The sequence below is a fragment of the Heterocephalus glaber genome, unplaced genomic scaffold (assembly GCF_053883595.1).
Source record: "Heterocephalus glaber isolate CG9 unplaced genomic scaffold, H.glaber_assembly_v1.0 deba00001606, whole genome shotgun sequence".
Taxonomy (NCBI): domain Eukaryota; kingdom Metazoa; phylum Chordata; class Mammalia; order Rodentia; family Bathyergidae; genus Heterocephalus; species Heterocephalus glaber.
The window spans coordinates 18,980,846-19,004,647 of NW_028258377.1; the positions used below are offsets into that span (position 1 = coordinate 18,980,846).

Sequence of the window (23,802 nt, forward strand, 5' to 3'; positions counted from 1 at the left end):
CCCTACTTATGATACAGAAGGGGAAAAAAAATCTATCAACTCAGAGCAAGCAGCTAATCAGTTTACTCAGTTGCCTGGGGTCTTCCAATGTAATTATAATTCCTACTAAGCACTGGTGAGTGTCAGAGCCATTTCAGCAACTGCTGCAGATACGATAATCAAAGCATCAACATTTCTTTGTTCAAAGTCCTTGCAGACCAGGCTCAAAAGGTATACTTTGGAGGGGAAATTCTAAGCATTGGATGTTGTTTTTCTCACTTCCTCTCCCTTCTGTCCTCTTTCTTACAGAGGTGGGGAGAAGCTGCCAGAATGTCCCACATGCAGCTAGAAACAGAGCATAAGTGTGAAGCTTTGGTTGTGGCTCCCAAATGCTCATGGGCAGGTCAGGGAAGTCTCACAATGGGAACAGGAGCATTACCAGGGGGAGCTTTTGGCTGCTTTCCAGAGACTTCACAAAGTGGCATTTACCTTGGCGAGTTCCCCAGCCTCTGGCATTGAGCCTTGGAGGTTTGGAAGCCTGATTTTGCTGGCATACCCAGAAGGGACCCATCTGTCAGGAGAACATTCCCATTAACTCAGATCATGAGACTATCATATAAACCACAATGAGAAATGCAACTGCTACACAGAGCAGGAATGCTGAAGCTGTCATGAGCAGTGTGGCCTCTCCCTGGAGGCACGTTATAATCATAGGGTTTTGTAGTGAACTTAGACTCCTCAGGGATGCTGGCTGAACCACTCAAATGTTTAATGGCATCAGGCTCTGACCACATGGTGCATCCTCTCCTCAGGAGGGAGACAGTCAACATCAGGATCTCACAGACCTTGTTCCTGGGCAGAGCAGGACTTCTTGGACAGGTTTCTGTGGACCTTGCCAGCTAACCTCTTGTTCTGGAGCTGCCCTGATCTCTGCCCAAGGTGACCAAGTTGCATCATCATTCAGACTCCTTGACAGTTAGGACTTTAATCCGGTGAGTTACCCATCCCTGAACTGCTCTCTGTGGCAGACCTGGCCATGTGGTCTGGACACCACCTGCACTGTGCACTTTTCCAAGACTAGAGTTGTTTCTGTGAAACCATATGTGTCAGAGACCACACTTCCTGTCCCCTACCACTCCTTGCACTTGAGTGGGGCTATACAGTGATCTCTTCCCAATGAAATATGAGAATAAATGATGTTTGCACTGCCAGATCAAAGTGGTCACAAAGTAGTGTGCCATCTCCAGCCCTCCACCTAGATGTAGAGGAGGCTCTGGGGTTGATGGAGTGACAAGATGGAAGGAGGCTGGGACCTTGAGTAACCACATAGAAGAAAGCTGCTTGCACACCAGCAATATATACACTGACAAATCATGTGAATGATAAATAAAATTCTATGAATTAAGCCACCAAAACACTGGGACTTATTCATTACAGCAGCTAGCATTACTTTAAAGTACAAATTGTTCTACTCTAAGCCTGCTTCCCTGAGATCATGGATATTAGTTAAACTGAGTGTTAAATCTGTTAAAGGACTTCAAAGTCACATTCATACACTATCTCACTGTCACTTTTAATGATGGCTGGTGGTGTGTGCTGTATGTGTATTTCACTCTCCCCACTTCTAACCTGAGTCTCTCTCAGATGTGAGCTGATGTTACTTGCAGATCTTAAGTTACAGATATGATTCTGCGAGTGGGATTCTGAAAGGCTAGAGTTCATACAAAAAACAGCATGTAAATGACTAAAATGGTCTTTTAGCCCGGAACAGCAGTTTAATACACACATCTACACAGAAACACATTTTCAGGAAAACACACTGAAGAGAGAAGAGAGACAGCACATGCTGAGAAGAGGGAATGGCAAATGTAGATTTTGTCAGACCTAGGATGCAAGTAAATTTCATCTACCTCTCAGGCCAGGTAATCAACTGGTTATCACAGTTTGGACACCTGTGGTGTTGAAAGATTCTGAAGTCACATTCTACCTTAGAAAGAAAATGCCCTGTGATGGTGATCACTTCTACCACAGGTAATGGATGAGGGAGTGATGGCACATGCAAGAATTGACATACTTGTTCTAATGACTATGACTGTGGTTGTAGAGAATCTATATTTATCAAGTCTGTAACACAACCATAAGTCAACCCATAACACAGTTTTCTTTTTAATTAGAGCATATTACGTATACAGGATAATGGGTTTTATTGTGTTATTTCATACATGTTTATAATATATTTTGATCATATACACAACCCTTTTATATTTCCCTAACTTCCCCTCTCCTTTCCCCACCCTCCCCTCTCCTTTCCCCATTCCTTTTCCCCTTCACTAAAAAATCTCCCATCTACTTTTATGTCATTGCCCTCCACAGACTCCACATATGACATAAAACATGTCATACTTTCTTTCTTGAGTCTGGCTTATTTCACTTAGATTGCTGCTCTCCAGTTCCAGCCATTTTTCTGAAAATGACATGATTCCATTCTTTAAGGCTGAATAATATGTATTCAGGTATTGTGTATATATACCACATTTTCTCATCTAGTCATCTGTAGGTTGGGACTTGGGCTGATTCCATAACTTTGCTCCCTAAACTATTCCATGAAAGAAAAAGAAAATTATTTCTAATTTATTGTATGAAGCCAGTATTGCCATTATACAAAAATTAGCAAAAGATACAACAAAAAAGAAAACTATATACTGATATTCTTGATGAACATAGATACAAAATCTTCAATCAAATATTTTCAAACCAAAATTAACAGCACATTAAGAAGATCATAAACTATGACCAAATTGGTTTCATTTCAGGAATGCAAGGATGGTTCAATATACACAAATCGGTACTGTAAATATAATACACCACATAAATAGAATCAAGGACACATGATCATTCCAGTAGATGCAGAAAACCTCTGACAAAATTCAATATTCCTTCATGATAAAAGCCTTGAATAAACTAGGTATAGGAAGAGCTTAACACAATAAAGACTGTGCATGACAAACTCATACCCAACATCACAGTGAATGGGGAAAACCTAAAAATATTTCCTCTAAAATTAGAAATAAGACAAAAGGCATCTACTCTCACCACTCTTATTCATTATAGTATTTGAAACTTTAGCCACAGCAATAAGGCAATGGAAAGAAATACAAGGGATACAAAAGGAAAGGAAGAAGTCAAATTATACCTATTTGTCAATTATATGATCCTATACTTAGAAGCCCCTAAAGACTCCATCAGAAAAACACTCTTAGATATGATGGTTAAAGTAAGCAAAGTGGCAGGATATAAAATCAATACAAAAATTAGTAGCAGCAGGGTACAGTATCACATACCTCTAATTCCAGCTACCTGAGAGGCTGAGATAGAAGGATCACAAATTCACGCCCAGCCTGGGAAACTTATCAAGACCTTGTCTCAAAAAAGTGCCTTTTCTATGAACCAACAATAACTCTCTAGGAAAGAAATTAGGAAAACAATTCCACTCACTATCATTTAAAAAAAAAACACCCTAATAATAAACCCAAATGAGGAGATGAAAGACCTCTATAATGAAAATTATGAAACATAGAAAAAAAGAAATTGAAAAAGACACTAGAAGATGTAAAATCTCCCATATTCATGGAGTAGCAGAACTAATATTGTTAATGTCATATTACAAAAGGGAAACTGCAGATTCAATGAAATCATCATCAAAATATCAATGACATTCTTCAAATAACAAGACAAAATAATCCTAAAACTTATATGGAACCACAAAAGACCACGAAGAGAGAAAGGCATCCTCCCTCAAGATGCTGGACAGAGGCAGTAAGCTGGAGCTCTCAGTTTCAACCATGATCCCAAGGGGAAACAACTGTTCTCTGAAGGGCACTGTGTTTAGGTAGATTCAATGCATTTTTGACTTATAACATTGTCTACTTATTGAGTAGCCTGTTTTCTTTTCTATACTCAATGGATAGAGGATCTACAAGTGGCTCTAACTTGCCTCAAGGAGAGGGTGGCCTGTAAAGACACTGGTACTGTCCTTGGAGCACTTTTGCAATCTCTCCCAAGATTGAGGGAAGACTGACTGCCAAGAAGAACATCTCCAGAGCCAGGACATGCCTCTCATTCCTGTCTCACAGCAAGGTCACCAAAGAAGGAGGTATGGGTACTCTGGAATCATCTAGTAGAAGACACCATTCTCCCCCACTGTTCCTGTGATCAGTCAGAGTTAGAGTAGAACAGGCCCTACCTGTGAGGGCAAGGTTGTGGACGCAACAGGTCAGGTAAGGCTGACATTTCAGGCAGGGTAGATGCCAACAGGACTTTCCAACCTGCCAGAGAAGAAGGATAACCATGGAGGCCAGGGTATTCGTGGTGTTAGTACAGGTTTATTCTGATGCAATGGACACTGGTGCCAATAACCCCTGTGTTATCCCTGGAGATGGGATTCTGAACTCTGATGAGTTTTCTAGGCGCATGGCCTATCTCCTTCAGCAAGGATATTCCTTCACTTCACAAATATGTATTGAAGACTTGACCATATGATGCTGTGCTATGTGTTGGAATGCATGTGACAAGAAGATAGCGTATGTTAAAATGATTCGGAAATTACTGACCATAAATAAGGGGAAAATCTGAAGGCATGGGCTAACTTGTTTCATTTTTTCCTACTTTTGAAAAATACATTTGGGGGAATTCAAGTTCTAGGGGTTGAAAATCCTTTAACAGCTTAGTCAAAGAAGAAAGTTTGACAAAGAACATGACTGTCTCAAATCTACTAGTGCCACAACAACCACTACTGTCATCATCCTTCCAACAACACTATCACTAACACCGTCATAACACCACTTCCATCACCAACATCACCCCATTATTATCACTGTGACTATGACTAACACCACCTTTAATTATAACCACAATCACTACCATCATACAGTCACCATCACCACTATCACTGCCATGACATCATCACCACCAGTCCCATCAACACCAACACCAACTCCAACACCACTCCCATTACCACCACTATCCCTACAGTCAAGGATTCCCTACTATAATCATTACAACTCCCACTAACACTGGCTTTCTCCACCATCACAAACACCACTCATCACCACCATCACTACTACCTTTAATACCACTGCTATCATTACTGCCATCAACACCTCTGCCCTCACTACCACTATTCCTACTACACTCATCACACCATTAGCAACGCCACCCCATTACCACCACATCAATGCCACCATTTCTATCACCAACATCATCACTACTGTCACCATCACCACCATCACCACCACTGAGCATGAGCATCATCACCATCACCAAAGTCATTACTATCATCATCTAGCCATTTATGCATCCTTCACAGCTTCCTAAACACATGCATATCACCTCACTGAATCCTCATGCCATGCCAGTGAGTTGGTGCCAGACTTGCTATTGTTTAATAGATGAAGAAAGTAATGTACTGAGAAAAATCGAACAATTCATTTAAACCACACAGCTCACAAAAGGTGAGCTAGGACTGGCCTTCAGTTGTTTCACCCAACATGCCATACCTTTTTCTCTCCATCAACTCAATGTTGTGATGGAACAGTCGTTTGTTAGTCATTTGTACTAAATGATAATCTCTGCATCCATACCTTGTGTTTCTTGTCTAAAGCTATGTTCAAGTTTCTTTGCTACATGAATTCCAAGTAGGAAATCCCAAGCCCTGTTCACCTCTGTGAAATATCAGTTTAAGTCACTGTGTACCAGTTATGTGCCCAGACCCGTGCTGGCCTCCTTGGAGAAGCCCAGAAAGATAGAAAGGTCAGTCCAGGTTTTTCAGGAAAAGGTACTTTTGCTGGAGAGTCAAGTGTGATAACAGGGAATAAACATGGAAGGTAATCAGTGGGTGAATCATGGGAACATACAGTAAGTGTCCTGGAAGTGGAGGGTGAGGGAGCAAATGGGTGTCTGGGCAATCACTGGGAGAAAATTTGGGAGACATGGGTGTGGTGAGGGGGACCCAGTTCTGATCCCTGCTCACTTAGTTCTTTTCTTATCCTTGTTCTCTGTTACCCCACAATGTTATACAATCCATAGAGTAGTACAGTGAGGAGCTCAGGTTCAGTTTAGCACTGTGATTAAGCATGCCATTGCTCAAGTCAAATCAAATCATCTAGACTCAGATCCTGGCTCAGCCTCTTATGAGAAGCAAGACAACGAACACAGTCATCTCTCCAAAGCTGTGGGGCACTGGTTCCAAGAGCCTCTGTGATACTAAAACCTGGGGATGCTCAAGTCCCTTATATGAAATAAGATAGTATTTCCATATTACCTAGATGCATCCTTCCTTATACTTTAAATCTTCTGTAGATTACTTACCCTGCCTAATAAAGTGCCCACACATCACTCCATTTGCATGGATTCAGCTTAGTACTCAGTGTATAACAAACTCAAGCTTTGCCTTTTGGAACTCACTGGAATTTTTATTTCAATATAATTTCCACTTGGCAGTTGGTTGGATCTGAAGATGTAGAACCTGCAGACACAGAGGGCAAACTATATTTACTTACGCCCTTTATTTTCCAGATTCCTCAATGGAAAGGGTCTAGTAATAGCATTCATTCCCTTGAGATACTCTAAGGCTTAAATAGAACCAAGCTGTTAATATGTCTGGTACATAGCTGGGGCTCTAAAGATTTGCCATTCACTAGTTATTATACATAGGGAAGCTCCTTGAGGGAAAAGGCAAGGGCTTTGGAGTCACCAGCAAGCCACTTCTTCTGGAGCCTTAGTTTTCTCATCTAGAAAACGTGGAGATCAGCACCTACTTCTCATAGTACAAAATTTCATTTGTTACATGAAAAAAACCACGGTACCTATCTGAGAAGTCTGTTGTAAGGATCAAAGCAATTTGATGTATCAAAAGCACTTAGAAAGATACTTAGCACAATGTGTTACATAAAGGTCACTTTTCTGATTCTTATTATTACTGTAAGGTCTATGTAAATATTATTTTGTCACTGTTATTTTGTTAACACTTTCCACAGCTCTGGAATACAGCAGGTGTCCAATACACATTATTATATATTTTTTTCTGTCTAGTTCCAACTGTAATACCAAACAGGAACATTTTCGAGAGATGCTTAGAGCACAACAACATGAAAAAAAATGTTTTGAAAGCATATTATGTTTCAAAAATGTCACCAAAATAGTCAACATGGGAAAACTTTTTAATAAACTTCCTCAGACTTACTGCTTCTGCGTTGAATTATCTAAAGAACCATTAGTGGGGAGAGAGGAGATGTGATCATTTTAGAGCCTGTAGTGTTCAGTGTGCAGAGGGAAAGTAGAGAGCCCTGTGCTGGCTACACTTAGGTAGCGGGTGGGAGAAACTCTCCTAGGAGACTCTGCTGAGTGCACAACATGAACATCTGGGAGAGTCAGACACGGGTGAATTCCAGAAATGGAAGAAAGTGCAGCCTCAACTACACGGATGCAAATGCACTGGCTTCCCCAAGGCACCTGGAGCTGCAGCCTTCCCAGAGGGGGGCCATGAGGGGGTGCCTCAGAATCAGACATCTTCAAATACTTGTTCTATCATCACTAGCCAGGCAAAGACCTTCCAGTGCAAACCCTCCCCGATTCTGCAAAGTGAGAATGACAATATAACCACAAAGTACTATAAAGATAAAAAGAGATTAGACACCTCCAACACACACACACACACACACACACACACGCGCGCGCATACTAGGCTCCCTGGAAATGATATTTGACTTTCCTGCTTCAGGCCCTCCCTTTATCTATTTAGAGTCCCTCTAACTTTTGTTAAATTTTCTGGCTTCAAAGACACTGAACAGAAACCCAGGTTGCCAGCCTTCTCTAGGATTCTGAGCATTATTAATTCTATCTCTTATGCAGGGATGTCTCTAGTTGCAGTCCATATGACTGTGTCCCGGCCTTGATCTTTTGGTTTTTTTCTGGCCTTGATCTTAAAAGCAACTTGAGCCGAGGATTTAGCTCAGTGGTTTTGCCGCATGCTGCACAAGCGCAAGGACCCAAGTTCGATTCCTGGTACTGCCCCCCCCCCCAAAAACAAGTAACTTAGATGAAGATACAAATGTCTCCTCATCACCTCTATCTTCAGCTAGCAGTGAGCTTTGGGATATAACTTAGGTAATTGGCTGGTAGAATCAAGATTCAGTTTCTCACTTGGCTGGAAAAATATTTAAAATTAGTAAATTAAAACTTAATGGGTATATCTAGTCCTGTACTTCTGTTTTGTTAAAAAGAAAGAAAAGCTCAATTGGAAAAATGCTAATCTGGGGAAATCTGGCTTTATAACAATTTACAGGAAGACAAATAGGGCTAGGGAAGCCTGGGAATGCCAGGCCTGAAACTCAAACTGCGTGACTGGAAGCATTTCATTCACCTTCTCTAGTCTCCAATTTTCTTATCTACCATGAATCAGGGCTGAGGGTCTATGGCCATACCACCCTGAACATGCTCAATCTTGTCTGAATCAGGGCCAGGGATTTAGCTCAGTGGTTCTGCCACCTGACTAGCAAGCACAAGGTCCCAAGTTCAATCCCTGGTACAAAAAAAAAAAAAAAAAAAAAAAAAAAATTGAATCAGAAGGTGTCAAAGGTCCCTTCCTGCTTATATGTAATTTTATATAATGCAATATATACTACATGTTCCAGGCCAATGTTTCTCAAATTTCTGTGGGCATACAAGTCATCTGGTGATCTTGGTAAAATACAGGTTCTGGTTTGATAGGTCTGAGCAGGGGCATGAGTTTCTGTGTTCCTAACATGCTCCCAGATGGAAGCTGAGGCTGCAGGTCTATGAACCATGCTTTGAGTAGCACAGATCTAGAGAGAAATAACTTACTTTGATTGCATTCTTGTTATGTTTGACTGCTGTGTCTTACATACATTAATGCATTTAATCCTTACAATACTCTAATTTGCTAGATTATGTAGAGATGAAGAGCCACACAGGCAGTGAGGTGACCTGCTCAAGGTCACACAGAAGCCAGGATTTGAACTCAGGCCTGTCTTGTCAAGAGTATATGCTTTTCTACTGTGATAAAAACAGCATGGTATGGGCAAAGAAACAGACCTGAGGACCAGTGGAACAGATTAGAAGATGCAGAAACAACGCCAGACACACTCAGCCATCTCATCTTTGATAAAGGAGCCAAACACCCTCACTGGGTGAAAGATAGCCTGTTTAATAAATGGTGCTGGAAAAATTGGGCTTCAACTTGCCAAAGATTAAAACTAGACCTATATCTCTCACCATGCACTAAACTAAAATCAAAATGGATTAAAGATCTAAATATTAAAATAGAAACTCTGAACCAGTTGGAACAGAGGTTAGGTAGAACTCTTGAAGACACTGGTGTAGGAAAAGATTTTCTGAACAAAACCTCAGTTGCCCGTGAACTAGCACAATCAACAAGTGGGATCTCTTCTTATTAAAAGGCTTCTGCACAGCAAGAGAAACCACCAGCAGTGTGAAGAGACAACCCACAATGTGGGAAAAAATCTTCACCTGCTCTTCCTCAGACAAAGGTCTACTATCTCAAATCTATAAAGAACTTAAAAAGATCAGACCTCCCAGATTTAAAGACCCAATCCGAAAATGGGCATCTGAAATGAACAGACATTTCTCAGACAAAGAAGTAGAAATAGCAAATAAATACATGAAAAAATGTTCAACATCGCTGGTCATTTGAGAGATTCAAATGAAAACAATGCTGAGATTCCACCTCACTCCAGAAAGAATGGCTGCTATCATGAAATCAACCAATAACAAATGCTGGTGGGGCTGTGGGGAAAGAGGAACCCTGCTCCACTGCTGGTGGGAGTGTAGACTGGTGCAAGCACTGTGGAAATCAGTATGGAGATACCTCAAAGAACTAGGACTGGAAGTCCCATTTGACCCCGCTATTCCACTGCTGGGGATCTTCCCCAAAGAATTAAAAGAATCATACCACAGTGATATATGTGCACCCATGTTCATAGCACAGTTTGTGATAGCTAAAACTTGGAAACAGCCCAAATGCCCATCAACTGGAGACTGGATAAAGAAAATGTGTTTTTTTAATAAAATGGAGTACTACTCAGCCATAAAAAATGAGAAATTAGAGACATTTATAGCTAAATGGATGCACATTGAGGTGATACTCTTAAGTGAAATAAATAGGACACACATGTATAAATACCAAATAGTTTCTCTGGTATGAGAAACTGAAAGTGTAAATAAGGACTAAAATGTATAATAGGTAATGTGAAATAGGAAGAAAAGGGGCAAAGGGGAAGGAAGTGGGAGGGCTAGGGGAAAGGATAGAAGGGAATGGGATTAATATGAGAAGATGGAAAAATAGGAACAAAATCTTTGTAAATAGGGAGGAATGGAGGGGTTGAAGGGAGGGCTGGGCAAGGGTGAAAAATAAGAACCAAGAGAGATTATGTAAAGGTGCAAATTTCCAATGATGAACGTCATTATATTGTATACCTAAAATGTACCAATGATTCAAATGAATAATCGATAAAGCAAAATAGGAAGAAAAGGTCCAAAGGGGTAGGGGTAGTAGGAGGGGCAGGGGAAAGGAAAGAAGGGAAAGGAAAAATGCTGAGAAATGGAAAAAATGGAAATAAAGTCTTTGTAAATAAGGAAGAGTGGAGGGGGTGAAGCGAGGGCTAGGAATGGGGAAAAAATAAGAACCAAGATGCATTATGTAAAGGTACAATTCCCAATGAGAAATGTAATTGTGTTGTGTACCTAAAATGTACCAATAAAAGAATTTAAGAATAATAAAAAAAGAGTATATGCTTTTAACTGCTACACACATACACATGGGTAATATGGACTTGGGCCAGCATGTGGCTAAGGATAAAGAGGGAACTAATGAGAAAGCAGCCATGTTCTTACAAATGTATAGCATGCTCATACATTTGCTTCCTTTGTGATGTTAACCACACATTAACCAATGGAGCCCTCCTTGCTTTCTGGACTGTATGAAAACCCTGATTCTGGGGTCTAGTGCTGATGGCTGAAAATTCTAACATACTTGGAGAGAGGTAAATGCTCAATCCTTTACTGATGGGCCATCATGGCTGAAACAAAGGGAGAAAAATTTAGTTCACATAAATTTTTAGAGCAGAGGAGAGATGTTTAATCTTATTAATGAATTTGCTAATTGGCTTTCTGCCCCAATCATTTCATATTCAGGCTTTTACAGTGTCAGATGAAATGGAAACAGATCCAAGGGTGGTGTGAGATGGGTTAAGAGTGTTTTGCTTGGGGCCTGCAGGCAGCTCAGTTCCTCTGTGTGGCTAATGAGGTGCTTCCGCCTCTCCTTGAATGCCTTCTCCCCCACATCTATGTAACTGCTTTAACTGTTTTTCCACACAGGCCCCTCAGGCTCCCAAGGGGAAGCCAGGAGGAGAGGAGGCTGGTGTGGTGAAAAGCTCAGGCTCCTGGATCAGCAAGAACTAGGCTCTGCTGTCCTCAAGCTCCCGGCCTTGAGCAAAGCACTGCCCTTCTTAGAGCCTCAGTTTCCTCACCTGCAAAGTAAGAAGTAAGGCAGCAACATGTCCTCCAGGGATGAGGTTAATTGAATAATATGGGAGAGGCTGGGGCAAGGTGCCTGGTACTAAGAGAAGGGTGGACCAATTTTAGCTGTTATTTTTTAAAAGTTTTAATTTTTATTAGTAATGTTTGCAGTCCACAATGATTACAGTCACTGCAGAGAGAAATGGTACATGTACATATCACATATCAATTCTTTTTAAAAAATATACATTTTCAAATCTCACTACTGGGAATTTCTTTTAGCATCTAAAGTTGACAACTTCCTATAGCTATCACCAGAGAAACAGCTCAGGGTTCTGGTCACTGTGGATATGATGGGTCTGGTTCTTTGAGGAAATGGAATCAGAAGCCACAGCTCAAAGGGGCAAAGCCACAGTCATCCCATAGATGGAGTGACAAAGGAGCAGAGGACTGCCCTGAGCTCAGACATTGCAGGAAAGCCAACATTACCCAGAATTACCACGAATTGCTAAAAATCTTCTCCCCGCACAAGAAGCACTGGACTCATTTCATTCTCAGTCCTCACACAGCCCGAGAAGGGAAACACTGTCATTATGTCCATCTGACAGAGGGGAAAACTGAGGTTCAGAGAGGTTTGGCTATGACAGAGGAAACGTCAATCCAAGACCTTTTCCATTTTAACTCAGTGGTCCTAAGCACTGTGATCCTATCCCTAGCTCCCTGATATGAGTGGTGTGTGGTTCTTCCCTCCTTCTAGTCTGTGGCTAAGGCTTTTATTTGTCCTGGATTCACAAGAACTAATCCCAAATGGCACTCCCATGGCTAGGGCAAGGGAAGTGTGCACTATTCCTACTGGCTAAGCTACTTCTAGAAAGTGACCTACTTAAAATGCTACCTGGAGGGAGGTGAAACTTTGAAATGTGTTTCTCTAAAGACCCTAGGACTCTTAGTCTTTCTTCCCCCCCCCCCTTTCTCTCTGTCTCTCTTTCTTCTAAATACTGCTCCTTCCCTGCCTGATGAATGGGAACATCCACTCCAGGGCCATTAGGCAGAATTGTGCAGCACTTTTCCCCAAGAGCAGACTTGAATTTCTCATCTGGCTTGCTGAATTCCTGCACTCCTCAGAGCCTTCAAAAACACACTCTGGCCCATCCATCCTTTTCTCCATAAATCCAACATCCATCAAGTCTGGACCCAGTGTCAGGCTTGACAGAGGCCCTAGAATAAGAATCAGCCCCTGATATCTAGGCAGAGAGATAAACCCATAAGCTCCCAATAACAACTTCATAGTGTGTTCAGGATTGTAGCAAAGTGAAGCACCAACAGTTATGGAGGAATAGAGAAGGGAGAGATGTGTTTTATTCTGCAGGAGCATGGGAGAACTTCCTAAAGGGATGACACTGAATGAAGCCTTGAAAGACATGTAGAAGTTCACCAGGTGAATTACATAAAAGTAGAAGGAAGGTGAAGATGCTAGAGTATATCCTGGGATCAAAATACATCAGAGAAGAAATGTTAATTATGTAGTTGGCTAAGTGAACAAGTAAATGAGTGGATGGATATGGAGATCTGATCTCACCCAGACAAGGTAAAGATAAACCTGAAAATCAAGGGAAGTCATTATGAGTTATTTCCTGTTTTTCTTTCAACAAAAGAGTGAAAACTGAGAGACACCTCATCACCCTACTTTCTGCAAAGATCTACAAACCTACTGGCATCCAAAAAAAAAAAATTACCAGGACTCTCCTTGACTGAATTTAAAATTTTCAGCTTTCTAGGAAGCACTGAAAGTTTGCTATTAATTATCTGTACCAGGGCTTCCAGTACCCTTGATTCTGTCCAGATTTCATGGTGGGAGTTGCTATGGTTTGAGTGTGGTTCATCCCTTTCAAAATTCATGGTGGAATTTAATCCCATTGCAAAGCACTGAGTGTGGGAACTTATTTCAATCAATATGTTCAGAGACGGGGCGTCTGGAAGGTGATTAGGATTTTATGAGGTTTTGGGGCTGGATTCCCCATCTTTGAACATTGGTGACTTTATAAGAGGAGAGACCAGAGAAAACACACACACACACACACACACACACACACACACTCCCTGTCTCTCACCATGTGATGTCTTGCTCTCCTTCAAGACTTTGCCAGTGAGAAGGCCATTTCCAGATACGCGTCCTCAACCTGGACCAGAACTGTGAGCCAAAATAATCCTCTTTTCTTTAAAAGGCACCCACTTTTGATATTGTTATTAACAACAGAAAGTGGACTAAGATGGGGCTTACCAGGATATGGATAGCATGATTATCAATGTTTTCCATAGAAAGACAGTTCTTTATTATAGCTTTTCTTACATTTCATCATTCATTCATTTATGGATACACTCACTCATTCATACACTCAATTATTCAATCATTCCTTCATTCGATTATTCATTTGTTCCCTCGCTCATTTGCTTATTAATTCTTATTCCTGTCCCTGCCATCTTTTCACGCATTTGTTAAATTATGCACTTGCTTATTCGCTTGCACATTTACAAAGCATTTATTGAGCAAATCTCTTCCAAGTAGACAAAGGAATCCAAGCTCTCCTCTTTTCCAGGGACCAGACTGAAAAACTCCGCTGATTTTAGTCAGTAAGTCCTTTTATTCATACTTCCAGTCTTTTCCGTCTCCCTCTTTTTGTTCATCTTCAGCTGCACTGAGCTTCTGCTGGAATCAAAGGACTGGAACTGTGCCTAGCCCTGGGTGTGGGCTCCTCATACTTTGTGACTATCAGGGGGTTGGAGTAGGAACACTGTTCTCAGCACTTTCCTGCTAAACAGTAAACAGATTCGGTATCTTTCATGGACAAAGCCAATTCAAAGCTAACAGACCAAATAACAGAATTCATTCCAGGCAGAGGGCTGGTAACTGAAATTCCAGCAGAAAGTTAACTTTTCCTGCAGGGTCTGCAATTCTAGGAAATAATGGGGACTGGCCAACCATTTCATTGTTTAAAATTTCCCTCGGAAAATATTTACTGAGTACCTACTATGTGCAGTGAACCAAGATGGGGACTGTGAAGAATGATTCAGACAAGTTTCCTGCCTCAATAAGACTATACTCTGGAGATAGGGAAGGGGAGCTAACATCTCCATTGACTGCTTAATTCCAAGCAGGACTTTAATCATAAGAATATATACCTTAAAAGAATTTGAGAATTCTGATGGGAGAAGTCACTTCTCTCTGGGGCTCAGAGAAGACTTTCTGAATATGGAAACAGCCGAGTGAGGTCTTAGAATATAGGTGTCCTTTTCATTGGTGACCAAAGAGATAAGGGTGTGTGTGTTTGTGTGGATGGGTGAGGGTACTACAGAATTAAAATATGGGCAAACATGCAGAGATGGGTAAAGCCCAAGGCACAAACATATCTCTCACTTAGTATTACCCTTTCACAGATGAAGAAACTGGCATTTCTAAATGAAGTAACTTTTCAAAGTTCTCTTGAGCCTCAGACTGTGACAGCAGAACCACTGCTTCCCCATGACTCTCTGTCTCTTGCTGGCCTCCCATCAATAAATCACAAGGCTGGGCTCATCAGGTGCACTCTGCCTCTACAAATTCTCCAAGGGGCTAACTGAATTGGGAATCAGGAGATCAGTCCCATGTTTGTCTCTACCTTGCCACATTGCCTTAAAAGAAGCATCTAATAGCTATGGGATTTTGTTTATTCACCTACTTAATGAGCACTCCAAAGGGGCCCTTGGCCTTTTCTCAAAGTTCTGAATGCTTTCAATAGTTCACGACGGAGTTACAAGCCAGCCACCTATGCAATGTGAGGTGACAGGCAAGTCTCTGTTGGGGTGGTCTTGGTCTGGTGATGTTTTCCCTAAATTCTCTTGCCTCCCGTAGGCCCCACAGCTGCACCTGCGTGATTCCCCTAGGTCATCTCCAGCACCTCAACTGCCTCACTTACCCAATCAAGCCTAGGAACGGTGTCCTTGACATGATACACAAATGCAAGACTCTTGGAGCCATAAATTTCCACCCAGACTGGAATGCAGAGGCTGAATCCCAAAAGCACAGCTTTCCCAAACAGAAAGAAAGACAGAAAGTGAATTTCAATGCTTTTATTCAGTGGCAGAGCTCTGAAATTACTTCAGATTTCTGCCGCCTTTGGGAAGCTCTCCCTGAGCACCCAGCTTGGGCTAAGTACACTTTTTTTTTTTCAGCACTAATCATGTGGAATTTTTGCCCTATTTTAAAGACATAAATATATTTCCAAGTTAAGCAGGCTATGACATTTTCAGGACCAGCCACAGAGCACAGGTCAGTGGGGGATGTGGGACGAGATCAGCATCTCAGTGCCTGAGATTTTCGTCCTCATTACTTGGACAGAACTAGAAGTTGTTTCCAAAAATAAGCTGATAGCCATTTCAAAGGTACTGTCTACTTTCAGGATGGCTTTACTCTGGACATCTGGAAGCCCCAAACAACACAGCCATAAAATGAATAGTACCTAAAATTTGCTGACCACTTATGTAGCAGTGGCTGTGCTAAGCATTTGCCTTGCACTGTCCCTGGAATGCACATAACACAACAGCTATTTTAAGATAGTTAACTACTACTGTCCCAGTTTTACACTTGAGGAAAACAAGGCTTAGTCATACTGCTAGTAAGTGGTAGAACCTGGATTTGAACCCAGTAGGGGCAGAGAGACTGATTCCTGAGTTGAAAATCCCAACCATTCTCTTCTGATTACATCTAAGTAGATTTGAGCCTGACATCTCAGAGATCATAGCAGCAGCTCTGGTTAGAACATCAACAATCAAAATCTTAGAATTTGAGAACGGAATGGAACCTGAGAAAATGTCTAATGTAACTTTCTCATTTTACAAGAACCAAGGCACTGAGGGGGAAAGTCACTCAGCCAGGACGAGATCCCCCACGACTGCCGTTCTCTGCCAAGGCTCTGTCCATGTTTCCAAGCTGCCTCCCTTGGAAAGGTCTTTTAATGATCAGTATTTCACTGAGCATGACAGGTAGCTATGATTCTGGTCAGGGGGCAAATACCTTGAGGGGAGATGCAGCTGGACTGCTGGACAGTTCAAAGCAATGTCTAGGGTCCTGAGCAGGAGGGGCTGAGCATTCAGGGCTCAGGTAGCTTGTCTTGCGGCCCACTCAATGACCCTGGACCTACAAGAAGCCTTAAACAAACACTGTTATAAGGATTAAACAATACTATGTGGATAAAACAACTAGCTCTGTTCCAGGCACAGAGTAGGAACACACTGAATGCTAGCACCCCCTTTTCTCCTTCGGATCCTGGGAGAGAGGAGCAAGAGCTTTGGCTCCTGGGAATCCTGTAAGAATTGATTCAGAGTGACCTAAAGTTTTGGGTAGGAGAAGGGAATGGTAGACAGCAATGTCTGAGTGTTTACTCTTTTCCAAGCCCTTTGAAAGGAGCTCTGTGTCCATCTTTCATTTGGTTCTCATACCCTTGCAACAATCTCCTCTGCATCCATGGTGGCTGCAGACAACACAGTATATGAGGGAGGTTCTTCCCTCGCTTCACTTCCTACATGCTCCATTTCCCCCTGGGACATGGTAGCCTCACTCATTACGTAGATATGAAAATTGAGGCTTAGAGAGGTTCAGGGTTGCCTAAGGTCACACAGGGAAGGAATGATGGAGGTTCACACTAGACTTCACTGTATTCTGTAGCCTGAGATCTTTCTGTGACACCTAACTGCCTCTTAAGGGTGGAGCAGGCATTGAAAAAATTTTAAAACAAACTCCTGAGCTTCCTGTCCCCATAGTCCCCTGGCCCCTGAAACCTCATGGTGGTCAGATACAGGGAAGAGACTTGGATGAGGTGCTGAACACTGTCCCCAGTCAGGCAGCACCCCAGGATCTGTATGTGTCGGGGGGGCTCCAAATGTCAAGGCCTTGGGCCGAAGCTGGCAGACCTGTCTAGCTCGGGACTAGTAAGAGGGCAACCCATCCCTTCCTTGCCAGGAGGATGTGGATCTCAGCTAGCAAACGGGCTAAAGTTGTTTCTCCTGCTCTAGGCTATAAATGGCAGCCCAGCCTTATCACCTAGGTTCTGTACCCAGAGATTTTTTTACCTTGGTGTTCAGCTGGATTGGTGTTTTAGGGGGACTGGGCCAGAAGCTGAAGCCCTTCTTCCTGAGGCTTTTAAAGACAGCTTCCTCTGGAGGAGCTCTGTATCCCAACCAAGGTAAGACATCCCAAGTGCACTTGGGGTCCACCCCCACCTTAGTACAGTTCTAAGCCAGCACAAAGGGTGATGGGAAGCTGTAACCCTACCTGTAACTGGAATCTGGGCTCTAGTGGCAGAACTTGAATGTTTAAGTGTCAGGTTACTTAGACTCACAATGGCTTTTGAGCATTAAACAAAACCAAACCCATCATTATCCCTTTCCTAATTGCTTCCAGCCTCTGTGTCCCAACAAGCAACTTCCTAACTGCTGGTTAGGCCTGTAACTGCTCCAGGGCCCAGAATGTTTGCCCAACTTCACATGTATCCCTTTGACAACTCTCCCACTGGTGAAATGGGGAAGCGCTCAGCTGGAGCAAAGCAGCTGTGGAACAGGCTCCAGGCAGGAGGGACTCCAAGATATGAGGCTGCTCAGTCCTTGATATAAGCTCCCTCTCAGCCACCTCTGGACAGTGCCCTCAGCTCCCCTGAGGTCCCCAGACCTTGGTACATGCTCCAGAGATACCCTTGCTCCTATGGACTCCTTGATCCATCACAACATAAGCACAGGGAGTCTCACCACCTGGCATAGCTGATTCCTTTTGGCTTGCAGAGGTTTTGGGTGGAGAGGCAGAGCACCCTCTCCCGGATGGTGGAACTCCCAGGTCTACACCTGGCTTCGCCACCCAGCAGGGCTGCATGAGAGTGAGACCAACACCGGCCATCATGGGAACAGGAAGAGCTTCCCATTTGCGCCTGGAGAATCCAGCCATCCCCACCTGTGAATTTGCCTCCTCCTCCTGCTCCTAGAGGTTTCGGGGGGGGGGGGTGTCTTCGCACCTGATGCCCCAGAGGGGTCTAGGTGCCATGGGACCAGCACCCTCTCTGGCTCCCTCCTCTGGGTGTTCACACCAGCCCTCCACTGGGTTTCTTACTTCTCTGGAGAGGAGAACCTGCCCTGGCTCCTCAGGAAGAGGCGGTCAGGACTAAGGGAGGGAGAAGGAGCACCCCAGCTCAGCACTGAGCACCCCCAAACCCAGCCAGGGGAACAAAAGGAAGAAGGATGCTTACCTTTAGAGGGTCGCCTTTGTTTGGTTTGCAGAGATGAGAAGGTGCCCATGACAGCCCCCATGGCAGCGAAGACTTGGGTGCGACTTGGGACCCTGCTCCTCCCCTCCCGTGAAAAGAAATCAGTGTGGATTGTCTACTCCAAATTGGAGGAATCAAAAAAGGAAAAAGCACCGGCAGCTCGCCTGCAGCTTGGTATTCAGCGAGCGTGGAGCTGGGGCGCCAGGAGGCTTCTCGCTTCCTCCTTCAGCCCTGCACATGCACTGACTCACGGGGCCCGCTGCTCCCGGCGAACCTTCGCCACTGCTCCCCAGCGCGAGATCCCAGCCCGGCCGGCGCCCTCGCTAGGGGCCGGGAACCAAGCCCCGATGCCTGGCGCTGGCGCTGGACACGGGGCCGGCGCGCCTGCCCGGCCGTGGCTGCCGAGCCCGCGCCGCGTGCGGTGAGGGAGCCGCGGTCCGCCCCCCTGCTGCCGCACGCTCCGCTCCGCACCCGGCGCTCGGGCTGGGTCTCGGGGGGCCGAGTACCAATCATGAATGAACAGAGCCGGGGGCTGGCGCGGAGCAGAGCCGCGGCGCGCCCGCCCGCCTTCCTGCGCTCGGGGCGCGAGTCTGAGCTGCAGAGGAGCAGCCTGCGGGTCTCCGCGGAGGGGCGGGGCGGGGGCGAGGGAGGCTCTAGGGGCGTCCGGCCCGGGCCTGCTGGCCGCACTCTGCGCACCCCCGGGCCGGGCGTATGCGGGACACCAGGGGGACTCTTGGGCAGACAGACCCGCTAGGCACCTGGCTGATGGGTGCGGTTCGGTTCAGAGGGCAGCAGATTGCCCCGAGGAGAGCGTGTGTGTGTGTGTGTGTGTGTGTCCCTGTGTGTGGTGCTTTGTGATTTCATTTGACTTCAAAGAAAATCATCTTAACTCACTGCCTGGATTCCTGGAGTGGAGGAGTCTGTACCACCCAGGAAGGGATGAGGAACGTACACCCCACTAGGCTACCAAGGAAGAGGGCACTCTCCTACTCTGTGCAGACTTGAGGGGCCTGCAGAATCCTCCGCGGGCAGGGCCCACCTTCTAACCAGGAGCTGTGGAGGGGAAAGGGGCTCTGGCCCCCTGGGACCTTGATTTTTCGCTTTTTATCTTCCCCTCCTGTCTCCCTCCTTCATGGTCCTTCATTTGCTCCCTCACCAGCAGAGGACAGCAGCCAGCCATGGGGAGGAAACAGTCTCCTCTCTGTGGTGGCTTCTGGCTGAAAGGCAAGGTCTGGGTCTACTTCTGTGACTCCACTCCTTGTGATACTGAAAGGCAAGATCGCTTCCTGGAAAACTGAGAAAGAGCCTCCTGTTCCTAAGCATGCGCTGCCAGGGCGCTGACTCAGGCCCTTTTAGATCAGCACGGAGAGTCCTTGGCCTAGGCTGCCCAGTGGTTTCCTTGTGGCCACACAGACACACACATGTTTGCAGCTCGCTGAGTCCTCCAACATATGGCCTCATAAAGATGCAAACTCACCTGGACCCACAGACATGGGCACAGTGCTGCAAACCCACCCAGACACTGCCTTTGTGCACAGACAGACCCAATGCCCATTACACACACACAGTACACCTACGTGCTCCTACCAAGGAGCAGACACAAACACAAGCATGCAGATACATGCACAATGTAAAACGGAATCAGACTCACTCCATTCACACAGGTTCACAGCCACACAGACGCGGTCTTACCCCAGAGAGACAGGAGTCTCTGGGCTGCTCCTCTGGATTCCAGTGCATTAGCTGCCTCTCCAGGGCTGCAGGTGGCCTTTATTTTGGCCTGGAGCCCCTGAAGGGCGTTCTCCACCTATACAACACTTTATGCTTTCTCAAATTGCAACGCATGTCCTATTTTGAGCAGCGGGAAGGTGCATAAACATATGTTCCTTTCATTTGCATTGCCCACTGCTGTGGAGCTGCATCACCCCACGTGATGGCTACCAAAGCCCCTGAGTTAGGCAACACAGGCCTGATCATCAACGCAGAGGGAATTTGAGGCTCTCCTAGTGTAACACATTTGCCTGGCATCGCTCAGCTAGGAAGTATGCTTAGAAGCCTCTGTCACCACCTCGTGGGGACCCTCCCCAGGAGGCACATGGGGCACTGGGGGGCCACTGAGCTAGAGAGTCCTGCTCTTGGTCCCAGGAAATTCAAAGCCTCAGCTCTCCAACCTCTCAGTTCAGGATTTCTCTAGCCCCAGGGCCAGGAATGGTGCATGATGGAAAAGGATTATAGGGACTGGCCCCTTCTCTCCTGCCCTTCCTGCTGGGCAAGCCAGGGCTGGGGCTGCAGCATGGGGTCACCAAAGGCTCAGTTAAGGAAAGAAGAGGGCTTTTTGCTGAGGAAAGCATGATGCCAGCCACAGGGGTCTTTGCCAGCCTTTCAGGGTCCTTCCTGGAGGAGCACCAAGCCACATCACACTCTGGCTCTACCAATCTCCATACAGCCTGAATGCCTGTGGGCTGGACAGCACCTGGGCGCCACCAAAGCCTCTTCCTCCCTACAACTCTCTAGAGAGGCAGGCTACAGGTGAATCGCTCCATTTTACAGATCAGACATGGCAAAGCGCCTCTGAAAGTTTTAATGATTGGCTTCCTCTGAGCAATGGGAATAAAGTGAAGGCATCAATATAAAGTCCAAACAGCTGGGCTTTTTGTGACTAGCTTCTTCTACTAATGTCCCTGTCCTTTGACCACACACAATCCTCACAATTTTCTGACAGTGGTCCTGCCTCAGGGCCTTTGCACATCTACTCCCTCTACTTAAAATGTTTCTCATCCCTTTACCCATCTAATGACCTACTTCTCTTCCTTGAAGATCTACTTCAGATACCGTCTCCTTCTGGAATCCCTCCTGATCCCATCAGTGAGCCCTTAGGGTCCTCAAAGCACTTGAGGTTTGCTTTCTTTCTTTCTTTCTTTTTTTTTTTTTTGTTTATTTAATGGGTTTAATCATCTCAGAAATCTTTCTCTTCATCAGATGTTTGATCCCCTTGCAAAATTTGCTTTCTTTTTTTCTTCTTGAGAGGTTTCTTTTCTATTAGAGCTCTTACTACTTCAATTTTCATTGTCCTTTCCTGTGCTTGTCTCTCTCTATGAACCCCGAGTTCCCTGAGGGCAGAGCCACTACTGGTTTAGCTCTATTCTGTCTGCTGAACCCCCAGTTTCTGAAAGGGGTACAATCAATCTATCCTCAATGAAGGAACCAATTTTCTTTGCTCAGTGACCCAGTTAGTAAGGAAAATATGATGATTACCAGATCATCTTCGCCGACGGTAGGGAGAAGCACATGCTCCCAACATTCATTCATTCATTCAATAGCTATTAATAGTACATCTACCACTGACCACATATTTACAGGCAGAGTAATAGCTCATTCATTCCTGATCATGCTCTAGGAGGTAGGTATTAGGTGCACTGTATGGTGGAGCAGATGCCACCCAAGAGATGTTCAAGAAGAATGGGTCTAAATAAGAATACATGGTCAAGGGTGTGACAAGAAGGAACAAAGATGACAGTTGATCCACTCGCTACAAATTGGGAACTTGCAGAGGAGAGAAAACTGTTGGGTGGGAAGGGAGGGATCACCAAGGTAGCTGTGCCCAACTTGGCCAGTTGACTTGGATGCATGGGCCATTTGTGCCACTACCCTTGACAGAGTGAACCCACTAAGGTGACCTTGGCAGCACCACCCTACCATAGCTTCAAAGACCATAGATCCTTTTGCTCTGGAAGGTGAGCTAGCTCAGGCCTTACTTCCAGATCTGATCTCTCCCTCATCCCCTTTGGTATGAAATTTTATGTCCCCCCCAAAATTCATAATGTTGAAGCCTCAGTGTGGCTGTATGTGGAGAGAAAGCCTCTTAGAAAGCAGTTCAAATTAAATGAGGTCATAAGGGTAGAGCTGTGACCTGACAGGGTTAGTGTCCTAGGAAGAGACACCCAGCCAGCCCCTCTCCCCTGTAAACACAGAGAAGAGGTCACATAAGTGCACTGGGAGACAGTGGTTGTCACAACCCAAAAAGGAAGGACCTCATCTCATGCCAGCCAGCCCTGCTGGCACCTGAGCTTGTGCTTCGTCTCCAGAACTTCGAGGAATTAAGGTCCGTTTTTAAGCCACCAAGCCTATGGGATTTTGTTATGGTAGTCTGAGCAGATAAATATCCTCCCCCACCTCCCCAGGACCAGGCCATGGCCTTAAAAGGCTCTGGAATCAGGCCTTCCCTGTGATATGAGCCTCCATGTCAGACTCTTTAGGGCACCCCTCTGAGGCTGTTAGGAGGGAAGGCGTGAGGCTGTCAGAAGCCTGCAGGGATCCTGGTAACACTGCTTTTGCTTGTCTGAGTTTATGTAGCATGCATGCCCTGTTCTTTCTTTACCCTCCCTCCTCCCTTCCCTCCCTCCCTCCTTCTCTCCCTCTTTTCCTCCCTCTTTCTCTTAATTAGTTTCTCCATCTCTCCTTTCCTTCCTCCTTCCTCTCTTCCCTCCTTCCCACTTACTGTTCCCTCAGCCATGTTTCTTCCCATCCTCATGGACAACGTTAGCTCTTCCCACCATAAATGGAAGTATATTGTGTCAGAGTATGGATTCGGGGTGCTTCCAGAACTGAGTTCCAATCCTGATTTTGCCCCTTTGCTATTTGACTTAGGGCCTGATGAGCACTTGCTCGGAGGCCTACATTCATCTTCTTGTGCATTGCATGCACACCTGTCTCACAGATCTCCGAGGGGTGGTAAGATGATGATGTCCTTAACAGGACAGGGTGCCTGGCACATAGAGTGGCTCATTGTTGAGGGTGGACTGCTGCTGTTCCTGAGCCTATGGGCCAGGTTTGGAGCCATGCCAAAGGGTAGAGAAATGAGTAAGCCCCAGCCCTTGCCCATAGCTTCTGTGTTTGTTCTTCATCTGTTTGATAGGAAATCTATTCTCAGGGTCCCCATCTGGTATTAAAAGACTCGGATTAGTTAAGGAAGGGAATGTGGTTG

The 23,802-nt window shown here is 44.9% G+C and overlaps 1 protein-coding gene across 6 annotated transcripts in view; it reads right to left on the reverse strand.

Annotated features, from left to right (window-relative positions):
- Positions 1–23,802, reverse strand: part of Kcnip1 (potassium voltage-gated channel interacting protein 1) — a 369,324-nt gene that overhangs the window by 189,493 nt on the left and 156,029 nt on the right. Inside the window, exons 1-2 of one of the 6 annotated variants that reach the window (XM_087194856.1) lie at positions 18,801–19,213; positions 4,223–4,304 (exon numbers count right to left, since the gene is read on the reverse strand). The exons of 3 other annotated variants lie outside the window; for them this stretch is intronic. Coding sequence is in view for 2 of the 3 variants with exons in the window: in XM_004836391.4 (XP_004836448.1) it covers positions 18,801–18,861 (61 nt within the window). In the remaining variant the exon portion in view is untranslated. Of the gene's footprint in view, positions 1–4,222; positions 4,305–18,800; positions 19,393–23,802 lie in introns of those variants that run through there. 2 more of the 6 variants (XM_004836391.4, XM_004836393.4) reach the window with 2 other exon arrangements.